General features: G+C 33.3%; 1 protein-coding gene across 3 annotated transcripts in view; it reads left to right on the top strand.

Annotated features, from left to right (window-relative positions):
- Positions 1 to 16,850, top strand: part of LOC118739290 (glutactin-like) — a 62,413-nt gene that overhangs the window by 5,818 nt on the left and 39,745 nt on the right. For 2 of the 3 annotated variants that reach the window (XM_036470533.1, XM_036470535.1), the window contains exon 7: positions 541 to 711. In XM_036470533.1, coding sequence (XP_036326426.1) covers positions 541 to 617 — 77 coding nt within the window. In that variant the 3' untranslated portion in view covers positions 618 to 711. Of the gene's footprint in view, positions 1 to 540; positions 712 to 16,850 lie in introns of those variants that run through there. The other variant, XM_036470534.1, reaches the window with a different exon arrangement.

A 16,850-nucleotide genomic window follows, 5' to 3' on the forward strand; every position in this document is an offset into this window, starting at 1 on the left:
AGGTTACATTTTGTGGTGCACAAGGGCGAAATATGCTTGCAGATGCCCTTGAATAGCCGTGAAAATTTGCAAATTTTTTCTTAGACTAATATATACATGACCAACCACCACGAATTCCCTCCTCCTAACTTTATTTACGAAGCTTAAAAAATATTTTTGGGGACTTTATCGATAAATATTTGTACTTCTGAACAAAAAAATTTTACAGAATTTTCTCTTCCATTTGGTGCCCATATTGTTATTGTTATTAATTTTATCTGTGAAATTGCCAGTCCTTTAAAGAAATCCCGACGGGAGAGACTAAAACCAAAAACGTAGTTTTACTATATTTGGCGCCTAGTGTCGTGAGTGTATTGGTTGTTCCATGTGTTTTGAATTTTCATTTTATATTTTTTTTTTTGGTTTTGTCGCATCAAGTATTTCAGACAGATCGTGTCCTTATGACTTACATTTTAATACAATTGTATATTTACGCGTATTTAAGTGCATTATGCTTTAACTTCTAGTTTAATAGCAACTTTTTTCTTCTTCATATTTCAGCTGAAGCTGGTCCCTACTTTCACATCAATAAACAAATAATTTTGGGTTCTGACATTCTCTCCGAACTTACAAATTGATCAGGCCGTCGGCATTTCAAGTAACTCATATTCGTAATAATGTTATTGAGAAGTAAGATAATGTAGGTTAGCGTTGTACATACCGTACATTTGATTTTCATAAATAATAAATAAATTTAATTTAATTTTGTATTAAAAACCTATTATTTTGAATAATCAAACACTAAAAAACATGAACTAGTACATTTAATTTAAAATATTGCGAACGTGTTCCTTATCTTCCAATTTTCGTAAAATGCTTTATGTAATTTCGACCTTCTCAGCTAATTACCGCTAATCCATTTCTATCAAAAGTAAACTTTTTTCTTAACCATTTCGCACCCTGTTGCCAAAAAACATTTTAAATTCTACTTAAAAGCTTAACCACAAATGTCCAAAAGTTGTTTGCCAACACTAAATTTTCCATAACCAAACTAACCACCACACAATGAAATGAAGTCTTTTGCGTTCCAAACGTTCCTTTACCGCTCCTGCTGCACCTTTCAAATATTCGCCTCTATCTCTCTAATTGTCTTTTGTACTTCCTGCAACGTAATTTTCATATGTCAACAGTCAGCGACAAAATTACGATACCACAAAGTAAACAAATTAACTAAATCATCTTGAAATTGGCAGCGAATGAAATGGACCAACTAACAGTGAATATATGGACACAGAGGAGCGAGACGTACAGCGTTTCTGTCTCAGTGAATGCGAATTGCTTTTAGTGCAGCTTAGAGTATATTCTTCTATGTGGCCGAAATATTTTACTGTCACCATCTTTATTATCCTTTTGTGTTTTACTTACACTTTGCGGCTTTTGTCAGTTAGTTGTGAATTAGTAATTACAAAATGGAGTGAGTAAGGAGGAAAAATAGGAAGTAAACTTTTACGGAGGGAATGGGGCCTGAAAGTTTCCTTATGTTGTTCGTTTCCAAGGCTGTCAATAGTTGCTGGCTTTCTTTTATAGATCAATATGTTCAGCAAATGATCCTGGAAGCCAATGAACTTTTTCAGCAAGTAATTATTTTAACAAAACTTTTTTTGAGAAATAAGTTGCCAATGAATCAGCATGTTGTGACACAGAGTAATGAAATCCTGCCCAACTAGGGCTTTGATTGGTCTGGCCATTTTGGTATCGGTAGAATTTTCTATAAAAAATACAGCTGCCACTAACTCGTTCAGGTTTGGTGAAAAGTGCAAGCCCACATCACAAAGTCTAGGTGAATTGCAAGTATGTAGTATTTCAGGTATACACTACCCTCATCTTCGATTAGATTCGAGATCTAGTGCTCGAAAGCAGAATTACCCACTAAAAGAGGTAGTTTAGAATAACCAGACAAACAAATATAGCAAACATAGCAAAATAGCGGCCTATTTCAGTTGAAGAAAATTTTAATTTTTATCCTTTTTTGAATAGGGTTGCCTTAAAACAGAGGTAATTTAGTGTTAAGTAAATTAACTGAACAAATAATTCAAACATGGTGGTCGAAGAAGTTCTTAGTTTAGGAAATTGTTTTAAATAGAGTTGCCAACTATAGGAAAATTAGGGTTGATAAATAAAAAGTCAACTCTAGAAGGGTGTCCTTCTTGCGGAGGTGTGTATCACTTGTGCTTCCTTTTCCTCCTATAACCTAACTTCTAGAATGTTCGATAATTTTTGGCGTTTTCTTCCAAACCCGGTTTTCGAGTTATTCGAAAAATTGCAATTTGAAAAAAAAAACGGTTCCCCATTTTTAAATTAAGAAAAAACCTGGAAAACCGGTTCATACAGTGAAAATGCTTATGTTTGGAATGAAGTCAAAACCAAAAATTACAATAAAACTATTAACAGTAAATATAGCTTTCATTTAGAAAAGAGCAAAGCAAAACAAGTTCAAACTCAAGTTTCTTTTTAGGTCAAAAGTAAAACCAATAAAATTCAGTGAATAATTCACGTTTGGTCTTATTTTAACCTTTTTTAATTAAAATTTAATTAAAATAATTATGCATTTTTTCTGACTTTCCGGATTTGAGTAGTGCTCTCGCCGCCATAGTCGAGCCCTTGGTCCAATTTCTGGCCGCTCCTCTGGCAAACCTCCTAGTTTACTTCTGCCATAAAAAAGCTTCTTCGGACCAAGGATATAATTTGAAAACTATTTAGGGTTTGCCTTGAAAACTTCGAAAAACTCCAAACTTTTATTGAAAGGTATGAAATGAAAAAAACCGGTTCGTTCAATATAAAAAAACCGGGTTAATTCGATATTCGAAAAATCAAAATAAAAAAACGCCTATAGATATTGAAAAACCCGGAGGAAACCGAGTCAATCACCCTACTTACCACTCATACATACATATGTTTTAACATTACACCGTACCAGAAAACAAAGTTCGGCGAGTATTTCCAGTTTTTTCATCATATCTGGGCATTTACAGTCGCATCTAAAAGTACGTTACATCGATGCTTTTGTATCGAGGAGAAATTTTTTTTCCAAAGTTCATTGGCCTCAAGTACTTGCCCTTTAATTCTAACGTACCACCCTAATGCCAAAAATTTTAAGCTATCTACAAATCCTTAAACTTTTTATTTTGATTATTCGAGTAGAACTATTTAATATATTTTGTAATGCTGAATGTAGGTATCAGCGAAAAATGTACTCCTAGGTTCCGCAAAAATTTGCATTCTAAAAATGTGTTAAACTCAGGATTTTCGTGCGAACTTTTTTTTGCTTGTAATGTGATACGGTCTAATGTACATACATGTTCAAACCGAGCAAAAATTCTGATCCAAATGAGGAGAGTTAAGAATTTAACATAGTATTCACACAGAACAAAACAGCCTCCCTTTATACCCGCACTAATTTTCATTGCGCTGCCCTGTTTTTCCCTCTTTTTGGCGCATATGCTGAAACTGGATTGATGCTGGAGCTGTAGCAGCTTTTACGAGTTTGTTTCGGTGTGTTACTGGCTGGGTTTGTTGTTGGTGCTGCTGCCGCTGACAAGGCTTTTAGTGTCATTTAATGTCAAGCGAACACATAAGTACAGCCAACCGTGTATCTAGGTACGTATGCATGTACATACATATGTATATAGCACATGTGATAATTGAATTAGAATGGCAACTACAACAACTTCATATGTACATTATGTATATATGGTAAAACTAAGAGTGCAATGGCGTCGTTTTCTGTCAAAAGCTTCAATTCCCATTAGGGAATTCAATCCCGCAAGCGCGGGATCCTGCGCCATTTTCGTGGGATTTACGGGACTAAAGAAAAAAAATTAAAAAGACGAATGCCAGTTGTGAACGTGCTCGCCAAAATGTTTGTCGTACATAGCTGTATTAAAAATACATAATTTTATTACCCATTAGATAACTTCAGGAGCTAAAAGCTCTTCCAAAGGCTTTCCTGAGAGTCAAGGGGCCTTCCACTCTACATTCCTTTCTCCTTTCTTTTTTGTATGGAATGGCATCAATTGAAGGGCGTCTTCTTTCGCTACCCATAGAAGGCCTTCAGAAAGGCTTTTATAGGAAGTACTTCAAAAGGTCTTTTGGAGGAGTTTATTGAAAGCTGCTTCTCTAAATTATAAAATTCATACATCGTTAAATCGTTTATATCAAATATGTCTGCAAAAAAGCATTCCCAGTTCTTCATTAGTAAACCTTTTAGAATAACTTCACTTAAGAAGGCCTACCTAAATTATCTTCCTTGGAGATTTTCAAACTAACAAACGACAGCACTGGCTACGACGGGGGAAACTTTCGCAATGTGTTTTGAGGTTAGAAGCAAAGCCTGACGTGAAGGAGCTAAACGGATTTCAGATTCATGTTCAGCGACCCCAAAAACATATCAAACACCTAGTCGGGTTTTATTAACCTTTAATAGATTTTTTTGTGATAAAAATTTGAAAACGTTCGCCTTGATAACTAGCTTAAACTTTGTACACTTACCGATTTATGAACACATTATACAAGTGTAGAGCAGTCCGTTTCTATCGATAAATAAGTGTGCCATCGGAAAAATTTATTCTTTTATTTGAGCTTTCTTACAGATGCTAAATTTCGAATACTCATAACTCTGGTTCTATTAGAGGCACAAATTTAGCTCTGATGTAATTTTTAAGAGTATATAAAAGAATATATTATCTTAACGCCATTTTCAAATATCAAACGGTAAAAAAGTATCGGAAAAACAGGAAAAGTTAGCTAAATTTGAACAATCCATAATCACTGATATTTTAGCTGGTTTTGGAATTACAGCGAGCGTATAGTGTTTCAGATCAGATTAAGCACTATAGTAACTCTTACTATGATATATTTTCTTCTGAAAAATACCCAACAGATATAGTGATTTTGACTATATACCTATGAAACTATGCATAATCACCAAAATCAAAAGTTCCTGATTGTGCAATAAAATAAGTCGAATTTAAAACTTAAAACTTAAAACTGAAAACTTAACGCTCTTTTTATCATTTCTTCGGAAATATTATCAAAGAAGTCAACCGAATTAAAAGTAATTTCGTAGATTTTTTTAAATTAAATCGTATTTATTACATATCAATTTTGAATATAGCTGTTTAGAGGAAATAATATGATTTTTTTTAGTCCCGCAAATCCCGCGAATCCGCGGGATTGGTGACCTCGATACCGCAAGCTTGCGAGATTGGATTTCCTAGTCCCCACGTTCTGCTTCATGACTTTGAGTGTAAGCTAGAGCCCCATTCGTAACAACCAAGCAAAACTCGGTAAGTGGCAAGAACATTAAACATTTACATATAAATATTCTTTTACACACACATGGTATGCCAACGACTAAAAATTATTATCCTTTTAACGTATCCAACATGCGTTTGAAATACTCACCACTTTCGTGCTCATAGATCTTAATTATTTCTCAAGGAATGAATTGCCAATTTTAGTCACACATATGTATACTTATGTATATATGTATTAATGTGAGCTTTTAAAGTTAAGTAAAGTGTGGCTTATACAAATGTGACTGATATCATTAGGGAGGCCCAAAAATACATGTGGGGGAAAAGGTAAAGGGGATTTTAATGCTCTGACTCCCTAGGATTGTTCTAAATTGAAAAAGTATACGCCTGTTCTTCATTTCGAAATTCAAAAATATTTAGAGGTCGTTCTAAGCGGTCAAAGTTTTCCATATATTTTACATGGGAAGAAAACAATTTTTCTTGGAAATGGTATAAATTCTTGAAAATCAATATTTTTCGATCGGCGAACTTTGTTTCTCTTCATTAGACTTCCGGTAATAATACCCAATTATTTGTTTAACAATTTTATAATCCTAGCGATTCTTATGGGTACCCCATTGCATTTTTTGGACAATAAAATAAGCTGCATTTTGTTTGTGAGCGAGCAACAAAAGAACGCTCAACTCGGGTAAAATTTCCTTTTAGCTACTAAAGCAACCCTGTTGTTCGCTGGAAAGAAGCGCGTGATTAGTTTAACGGGATATAGATATAAAAACCAATTTAAATGAGTAATTATGCTAAGTATTTGCGTAATGTATACATATACATTTTTAAAATATACATAAGTCACGTATAAAGGAAACAAAAATTTCCCTCTCCACTTTCCCATAAACAATTCGCAACAGAGCAGTTTTTATACCTTTCATGAGCATGAAATGGTATTATAACTTTGGTCCGATGTTTGTAAGTACCAGAATAAGAAGAGATAGACCCATTAAAATGTATACTTAAATGATCAGAACGGCGAGCTGAGTCGATTTAGCCATGTCCGTCTGTCCGTCTGTCTGTCTGTCCGTCTGTCTGTCTGTCCGTCTGTCTGTCTGTCCGTCTGTTTGTATGCAATCTATTCTCTCAGTTTTCGAGATATCCGGATCAAATTTGGTAGGTGGGTGTATTTTTATAATGTATTAATCATTTGTCGGAACCGGAAGAATCGGACCACTATAACATATAGCTCCCATACAACTGATTGTTCAGATATGAGATTTTTCGTTAAAACTTCTCCATTTATGCAGCTAGGAACATGAAATTTTTCAATACTTCCACCCATTATCAAAAGAAAATTTAGAGTGAAAATTACAAAGATCGAGTTACTATAACCTATAGCTCTCATACAACTGATTGTTCAGATATAAGATTTTTCGTTATAACTCCTCCATTTAAGTAGCTACTTTCGGTGAAAATCGAAGATCGGGTCGCTACAACCTATATCCACCATACAACTGATTGTTCAGATATGATATTTTTGCCATAACTTCTTCATTTATGCAGCTAGGAACATAAAAATTCGCACCATTTTCAATCTTTATTAACAGAATGCTTACGGTGAAAATAACAAAGATCGGGTGGCTATAACATATATCTCCCATACAACTGATTGTTCAGTTATGAGAACTTTCTTTATAACTCCGCCATTTATGCAGCTAAAAACATAAAATTTCGCATTATTTTCACTCATTATCAACAGAAAGTTTACAGAAAAATTAACAAAGATCGGATCACTATAACCTGTTTATTGCGCTCATGCAACCGATTGTTCAGATGTGGGGTTTTACTGTAACACTCCTTTATTTGGACAGCTAAAACGGATAAATTTCTTAAGCTATTTTATAAACAATAATACAAAGTCTACTGAGAAAATCGTCAAAATGTATGCTGTATGAGCTTTATCTCTTATACCACTGATTGTTCAGATACCAGTTTTTGCGATATATCTCCTTTATGTAAGAAGCTAAACCCATTAAATTGTGTTACCGGTTTACATACCGATCACACAGCAGTGAAAATCACTCTGATTGTTTAGATATGATTTCTTATATATTTAGAGGAGATACTATGCCTGCTGTGAATATATATGAGATGCTCATGAAAGGTATGAAGCCTTCGGCATAGTCGAAGACAGCGCTGCTCTTACTTATTTCACTTAACAACACTACCCTTCAGGTCGCGTATTTTTTAACCGACCTGGCTGAACTCAGTTAAATAGCCGAGTTTGTGTTGTTGCTTTGCGTTTATTTCGTCATTTAAGCGATTGTTCTTTCGGTTGCAAAAGAATGCACCTATTGAAAGTCTTCTGAAGAGAAACAAAGTTCCCGGATTGAAAAATATTGATTTTCAGTAATTCTATACCATTTCAACAGAAAAAAAAAAAACATAAAATACGAGTGCTTTGAGCGATCTCTAAATGTTTTTTGATAAAAAAAACACTGGTATAATTTTTTTCGGTATAGAACAATCTAAGGGGTGAGAGTATTAAAATTCCGACTTACTTATTTTGGACCACTCTAATGTACATAAATATAAGAGGGCTAGCAGAGTAGCAGGGCACTGATTCTGAGGCGGGCCAAAGCGGTTGGGTTAAATTTACATTTGCATTTGCAGCTAATTTACTGAATTTGCTTACAATTCGGTGTGATGACAGTCAAAGTGTTGCCAAAGTGGTAAATTTTTGAGTTGGTACTTGGCGCAAATACTCGAATCCCATTTTACCTACCGCACTGATATAAAAGCAGCTATAGACTTTGCAGGGGGGAAGGGGGCAAATTGAAGTTTTTCGACATTTTACTAATTACATGTGTGTGGCAATTTAGGCGGTGGTGGTGGCGTTACTTAGTTTTTAGAACTCAAATAAGAAGAAGAGGAACTTCATACAGTGGGGGGTGGTTATGTTTACTATGCTAATTAATTGCCTTACTCACCAACGAAAGCACTCAAACTACTACATACTTAAAAAAAGTTGTGAGTGCCTTCTCGCTTGAAGTTCGTACATACATACATACACATTTCGAACTGAAATGGTAAACAAACGCATTATTTTTGGTTAAGTGTATCTAAATTGTTCCTTGAATAAATGCATGCGAAATTGCGAAAATATTTTTGTGGTCGAAGTTGGCTGCATGTCTGATTAAAAGTTAGCCATTTCTGTCGTCAGTTGCTAAAAGTGGCAGTGGGTTCCCTCCACAATTTAAGCATACTCTGCACATACACATGCCAGCTTATCATCCTGCTTTTATTTACAAAAGATCGTCACGGATTTGAAACCCTTCGATGTTTCTGGAACATCTTTAGAACGATCTTAGATTAACTAAGTAAAATGGATGCATCAATATTGACCTGTGGACCAAACGAAATGACTATTAGGTGTCAGAGATGAACCAGAGTATACAAGGTGTGTTGATGGCGAATCTAGATTTTCGCCGCGGTACTTCCTAATGTCAAAATGATGTGTTTGTTGCAAACACGGCGAATTCATTTTACAACAAACACATCATTCTGACATTAAGAAGTACCGCGGCAAAAATCTAAATTCGCAATCAACACCACCTCGTATAAATTCACCTTGGTAGAATTGCTCTGTAAGTTCTGCCTGCAGAAGTTGTCAGGAAGAAGATATCTAATTGGTTCACCAATCGCCAAGCTTTTTTCAACGATAGATAATTAATTACAATATATGTATTGTTACGAGTATCCTTCTTTAGTTGACGGATTTCCCAAAATTCCTGAGGTTCGTATCGCTGAATTGTTAAATAATTTGTAGGTGTTCTGACCCCCCGAAATGTAGAAATGTTGGATTTTAAGGCGTTAAAAAGTTGGCAAAAATTTTAATTTTGTTAGGTAGTTCCTTTACTCACGCCGATTTGCAAAGACTATTGATGAAAAGCCTTCGCAAAAAGGCAAATCTTTGAGAGAATCGACGCCTTGCTATTTCGAATTTCGAATATTTGCCCAAGGTGAATAGAGCTTTGAACATTCTTTTCACAAATTAGTTTCAAAAACGTTCGTATTCTTTTCAGGAGGTTATCAACGGTTCTTGGTAAATGTGTGCCTTAAAAATTATGCAACTATGCATTGCCTCTACACTAAACCTAATTTTACAAGCTTTAATTTATTTTGCTCATCTCGCAGAACAACGAAAACGGCTATCATTTTATGTAGTTATATAGATAATTAGATACCATTGGGAAAAAATTTCCCTTGCAGTAATTTCTACGTGGTATTTAAGTGCTCCTCTATTATTTGGTTTCATAGGGATTCGGATTCCTTCCTCATTGAAGTAGTAAAAAAATTTCGCTGTACTGTATAAATAATATCGGTGGAGATTTGGGGAATACTGAAACCTCAAGTGAAAATTAAGTGTTTTATGAAGACTAACTGCCTTATGAATCTCTCCTCAAGGCATATCTGCGAGACATGTAGTACTTTTTTTTTAAATTTGCGAATTTCGATAATTCCATAATTAACGGTCAGATGAAATCATTTATGTACACTCTAAAAATAAAATTGTGTAGATTTCCTTCCTAAAAGGTAGGTTACTGATTTCCTACCTTATTATTCGCGAAATTACATGCTCGATTATTCAACGAATAGTTTGTTTAAATTTCGGACTTTTTAGAGTGTAATATAGCTGCTGTGGTGTGCGTAAATTTACTAAGAAAGTGTGTACAAGCTACAAAATACACATCTGCTGTTTGATTTCACCCTTAGAATTGGGTAAAGCCACTAACAAAAAGGATTTTTACACACGAAAATGTGTAAACGAGAAAAATACATATTCATCGTGTAAACTTACCAAAAAAATTTAAAAATAAACAAAAATATACTCGATTTATAGTCGCATTTTTAAACAGATTTTTTAGAGTGTACATATGAACATACATATTTTATTATGTAGCTCATTTAAAGGGGGAGGGGGTTGAGTATGGCAAGCAAATAACTTGTGTCAAAACCAAGCTAATTGGACAATGTTTTCGAGTACTAATAAATTGTAAGCGGATTGCAAAATTTTCAGGCAATAGCCTCATGCGATTATCGATTATATTTTTTGTTGTTTGTGTGAAATATTTTATTTTTATCAGTATTTTTCTTTTAATCAAAATATGTTGATATGCTATTAATTGCTGTAAAATTTTGGGTGAATAAAAGGGCTACTTAATTACAGGGATCGAACATAGCAGTTATTGATAAAAACTGCCATGGAAAAATTCACTTTGAAAGAAATGTTCTACAACTAAGTGATACGTATCAATTGATTTATTTTTTCACCATGACTCAAATTTGAAAATAAATTTTTACTTGCAATTTTTAAGCAAAATTAAAAAAAAAATAATTATTTTTTATTTTTATATTATAAATCCAAAATAACAATTAATTTTTATTTTTATATTATATGTTTTAGATAACAGTTATTGAAGACTTTTATTTATAAAAGTCATCAATAAAAATCAGTCAGTGACTTTTACTTTTAAAAGTCATCAATATAAATCAGTCACCGACTTTTATTTTTTAAAAAAGTCATTAACATTTTTCGCAGTTAAGAAGGTGTTCGGAAACAAAAGCTTACTACGGCTTATACAAATATACTGATTTTTATTTACGACTTTTATAACTTTGATAACTGTTATCTAAGACATATAATTTAAAAACTAAAAATAACTGTTATTTGCAGATTATTTAGATAAAAATCCAAAATAATTGTTAATGTTATTATAATATAAAATTCAGAAATAACGGTTATTAAAGGAGTAATGAAGTTAAAGTAAAAAAATAATTGTTAACGAGCGATTTTTTTTAGTAAAAGTTGTAACTGTTAGGGTCCCTACTTAATTATTATGCAAGTATAAAAAAACCTTTCCAAAATCTTAACTTACTATTTTTATTTTTTTAACATTTTGTCATATAAATGTCACGTTACGCCAGATTGGAAATGCACTTATATGAATTGATCATATTCTGATTGCGTTATCCCCACAAAAGTAAAATTTTGAAATAGTTATGTTTACAATTAAGCGCGCGACATATTCGAGTAATTTCGGTTAGAGTGATTTACCCCTGCAAGTTTCGAGAAGATATTTGAGCGCATTGAAATATTCTACACCCAAGATAGAAATATTCTATATCCGGATTTAAAATAAGTATTTGTATACTTAGGTATTATGCACTATGTGTGTATGAATGTAGATATCCCAATTTTTGTGCAACCAAGGGAATATTAAAATCGGCTGAACCAAAAATGCCCTTTCCTTTGCAACTAAATATGCTGGCATTTACACATATAATTATATATACTGCATATCCATATGTATGTAAGTATGTAAATATGTGCCAAGTTGCAATTGAGTGAAATCCACAAAGGACCACGTTCTCGTTCATTTAGCTTCAAATACAATATTTTATGATTTAATTAGACACCCCTGCACACGGTTCATACTATATATAGTGTATTTACATACATGTTATGAAAATTACACATGTTTTACAAATGTGCGTATATAATAAACTCAACACGCACAAACACACACTCACTTGCCCTTATAGGGCTTCATAATCGCAACAGTAATCAGAGCTCAATACAAACAGCGAACCATTTCCATGATGGTAATAAAAATATTAATACTCATCTACAGCAGAGCACATACCCGCGCATTCCATAACCATTTTTGATGCCTTCCCGCTTTCGCGCACTACAGTAACAAGGATTTGCACAATCCACTCTTGCCCTCTCCAAAAAGCCAATTAATCTCAAAGGCGATTGGCGCAAAAGTCGCATAATTAATCTGCTTATATAAATTCTAATGCGAATAAATATGTATGTGGCCATTTACATACCATGTATCTACATACATAATAAGTATGTGTTTTCATTAGGGTGGTCCATAAAAAAGTAAAATCCGATTTTTAATGCTCTCACACCCCTAGGATTGTTATTTACCAAAATAATAATACCCCTGTTTTCTTAATTCGAAAGTAAAAAATATTCATAGGTCGCTCAAAGCGGTCAAAGTTTTCCATGTATTTTATATGAAAAAAAAAACAATTTTTCCTAGAAATTCTGGAAAATCAATACTTTTTGATCGGAAAACTTTATTTCCTTTCAGGTGACTTTCAATAATAATAACCATTGCTTTATTAAAGAATTTTTTAATACTAACTTTTTTTTATAGGTTCCCTAAAAACCTCAAAAAATTCATAAAAAATAGCTGGTATTAAGAAGTCGTAAAATAAACAATTGGGTATTATTACTGGAAGTTTCCTGTAGAGAAACAGAGTTTTCCAATTGAAAAATGTTGATTTTTAGGAATTCTTTATCATTTCCACGAAAAATTTCTTTTTCGCCTAAAATTCATGGAAAACTTTGAGCGCTATGAGTGACCTCTAAATATTTTTTAATTTTGAAATAAAAAAACAGGGGTATATTTTTTCGATATATAACAACCCTAAGGGGTGAGAGTATTATCATTCGGACATTACTTTTTCCCCCCCACATGCATTTTGGACCACCCTAGTGTTCATATGCATGTATGTGCGTTAGTGCGTTAATAAGCGCTTGTACATGTATGTAGAACCACTTTGGCGATATCAATAAAGATTGAGCCGATTAGCAAATTCGTGGCAATATTATTATAGCCAGCGCGCAATTTTAGGCTAATACCATGTTCTGACCGACAGCGAAAATTTGTGTGTTTCGTCCATGTAAAATATGTCAAACGAAAACCAGTTGTCGCTGAAAACTACTTGAAAAATAACGCTCCACTCATTCCAATCGGTGTCTTCACTAATTTTTTTCGATTATTTATCGAAGTGCAAGTCATGTTTTATCATCTTTAATACGCCATTTCGGATTATTGTTAATAGGCTGGCCAAAGTAAACTAAGAATGAAAGTTAAAGGTTGTAAATGAAAAGAAAATAAAGAAAAAGTGTTTTGTTTTTGTGTAGCAAAACTGTAATCAAAATATGTAAGAAATGTCAACGAAAACACTAACAACCGGTGTGAACAGCCTTCAGACCACAATCCCAAAACTCGATTTCAAAGCATTTTTGTTGTCGGTCAGAACATGGTATAACACAGTCGTGTTAATATTCTATGAGCCAAAATATGTACCTATGTACATATGTGTGTATGTTTGTAAATTATACACTGAGGGAAAAAATTTTTTGAATTAAAAAAAAACGTGCTAAATAAAAAAAAAAATACGCATATGAAAGAGCACCAACCCAACTCAGAAGTGCACAGATGCTTTTTTGTTATACGAAATCATAATTATGAATAAAAAAGAAATTTTATTTTATGTCCCCGTCTGATGTTAGTTGGACCCGGGCCCTCTTGGAAGCAAACAATTGTATCAAGCGTCTGCACACTCAGCTGCAGCCATTCATGTAAATGTGTTTTCAAATGTTGAGTTTGAATTAACATCGCATTATCATCGTCACATAGTGCATTTGTACATATACTTCTTTAATTACATATGAAAAAGCATCCGAGACGTGCAAAACGCCATCCGTGCAGTAAAAAAATGCTTCATTTTAATGCGGGCGTATTTGAATAGAATATTTCCATTATACGTAGTGTATGTATAATGGAAATATTCAATTTTGAAATTCGAACATTTTTAAACGGTAATCAAGTAAAAAATTTTCATTTTTACAACGCATTTTTTTCTCAGTGTAGGCGAGCATATTGGTTTCATTGGCACTGATGATCGAAAATATTAAGATATGCTCAGCATTTTGGTGTTGTTGTGTTTAATTAAATATTATTAGTCATGTCATTCGGGGAGAATTGAATGTAACCAAAATTAATTATTGACTATGCAAGCAAAAATTAAGCATTCAGACAATCGAATCATAGAAATATGGTTTCTAGCAGATTAAAGCAAAATTTGCTGACTCTAAGGGCGAAATTTTAAGTAAATTTTCTAATACCCTAATTGCTACCAACGCGTAAGTTTTCTAGGCTTCATATTTCTCTGCGCTTTTGTTTGTTTTCCTTTGTCGGGTTTTCCATTGACTTTTATAACCAACACTGCTTGTTTATCTGTCCGAATTTCGGAGGAAAAAGGCATCCTAATTGTCACACATTTCAATCGGCTGATAAGGTACGCTGCAGAATTCTTTTGAAATACAGCATCCGCTATTTTCCTATAAACTAAAGGTTTCTTTTGAAGTTCCTGAAAAAAGCGCAAGGGGAAACCATTCTGTCCTTCTTCCAGAGTCCACCACAATTTTTACTGATGGCTCATAGCAGCGCAATAAAGCTGGTAGTGGATTACTCGCAAGATTCCTGGGCCAACCTCAGTCCACGTTGTATGACGACTACGCAAGGAAGGGAACAAACCTGTGCTTAGTTGACTTCGTGCTTGTTGCAGGCGCCCACCTATCTTCGAGCAAACACCGAATTCGATAAGCACTCATTGAGTTAGCGAACAACAAATAGGCAACAGAATACACCTATAGGGCTACTAAACAGATCTGATCAGGCAACAACGAGAAAAAGGCCTAAGACTCCGGTCTAAACCAAATTATCTTTGCATTCTCAGGACAAATTTTTTTATGGTCATATTGAGTTTGCTTTGCCTCAGTGTGTTTAGCAATAAGTTCTTTAAAATTTAAATTAAATCAAAAAAATTTATAAATTTTTCTTTTTAAAATAGTAAAAATTAATAAAAAAAATCAAATAATAAAAAGGAAACATTTTTATAAAGAAAGAAGGAATATTAATTAAAAATTAAATTAGATTAAAAATATATTTATAAAAAAAAACCAAAAAATAAAAAATAATGAGCTCCAGAGAGTTACATGAAATAGAAAAATTTATTTTAATTTTTAAAACAATAAAATCTAAATATTAAATGCAAACGAAATTTATAAAAGAATAACAAATTAAATTTTAATAAAGAAAAAACATAAAATAAAGAGTAAATGAAATTTAAAAAAAAAAATTTTTTTCTTTCTTACACAATAAAATCTTAAAAATCAAAAAAAAAATGTAATGCAAAACTAAAAAAAAAAAATATTTAATAAAGAAAATAAATAAGTTCCTAAATATTAAATTAAAGTTAATTTTTTTTTAACAATAACAACCAAGCCAACAAAGACGAATTAAATTAGGAAAAAATCCTTAAGATAAGTTACTAAAAATTCAATTTTTTAATGCAAAAAATGGGAAAAATTGAATTAAAAAAAAAATTGATTTAAAGAAGAGGCCTTGCCCACTCGGCCATTGCGACTCTTGAAGTAACGCGAGTTAAATGATATACAAGTGCGTTCTCTCAAAATGGCTTTCCACCACAAGTGGTGAATGAGAGAGCTTCTTTTCTAAGAATTTTGTGCTAGAATAACCGAAGTCTTTTTTAACTATCTTGCCAACTGTCTTTCAATTGTTTTACGAAAGACAGAATTTCCCTCTTAAATAGTATCGATATTACTATCGATAGTATCCCAGCTCTAATACTTGGACACATAACTGGCTCCGGTTCAGTTAGCTGTTCCGCGAACTAATTCCATATCCTCATCTTGACGGTGAAATGAAAGTGTTGAAACGCTTCTAGAAGAAATGCTTTTTATTAACCGCAGGTAAGTATTCTCGTCTGGTTAATAAAAACTGGCTTAGTATCGGATCTGACCCGCTGAATTACTCAGGACTTCTAAAAAAAAATTACCTTAATAATTTGTAATGCTGTTCTCATTTCAAATTTTCAAAGGAAGCTTTAACTCTTCCCTTAAAAGCATCGTGGCTTTAAGCGGATTAATTAATATTAACACATGTCCCTGCCACATACCATTGAAGGGTAAAATTATGTTTAAGCACCGACAATAAGCTGTGAAATATGAGTGTGTCGGGCAAATAGCAATTAACGCTAATGGAGGACAATGAAGTTACATTCGTATACATGAATGTATGTATGTATGTACATATATAATTATGTAGTTGCTTGACATAAACGCAATTCATAGACATTTGCGAAAGCTGAGAAATGCAAAGCAAATGGCGGCGGCAAATATCAATTTATCACCCACCACCATCCAACCAGATTTGAGCTCAAATATATATGTATGTATGTATTGCCTTCACGCCAGCTATATTGACTGCATAAAAGCACATAAGTATCTACATATTTATATACATACATATGCATCAACAAAAGTGATCTGCATAAATCTGCTATGTCGAACAGTTGGAATCAATGCAAATGGAACAGCGATAAACATTATGAATTACATATTTAAAAACGTTACGCCGCAGATGCGAAAATCACAATCGATGCGCTGCTATGGAAATGGAAATGCGCTATGAAATGTCAGAACGCCAATTATAACGGGTGATTTTTTTGAGGTTAGGATTTTCATGCATTAGTATTTGACAGATCACGTGGGATTTCAGACATGGTGTCAAAGAGAAAGATGCTCAGTATGCTTTGACATTTCATCATGAATAGACTTACTAACGAGCAACGCTTGCAAATCATTGAATTTTATTACCAAAATCAGTGTTCGGTTCG

This window comes from Rhagoletis pomonella, unplaced genomic scaffold (genome assembly GCF_013731165.1).
Source record: "Rhagoletis pomonella isolate Grant_MI unplaced genomic scaffold, Rhpom_1.0 Rhpom_scaffold_00005, whole genome shotgun sequence".
Classification (NCBI taxonomy): Eukaryota; Metazoa; Arthropoda; class Insecta; order Diptera; family Tephritidae; genus Rhagoletis; species Rhagoletis pomonella.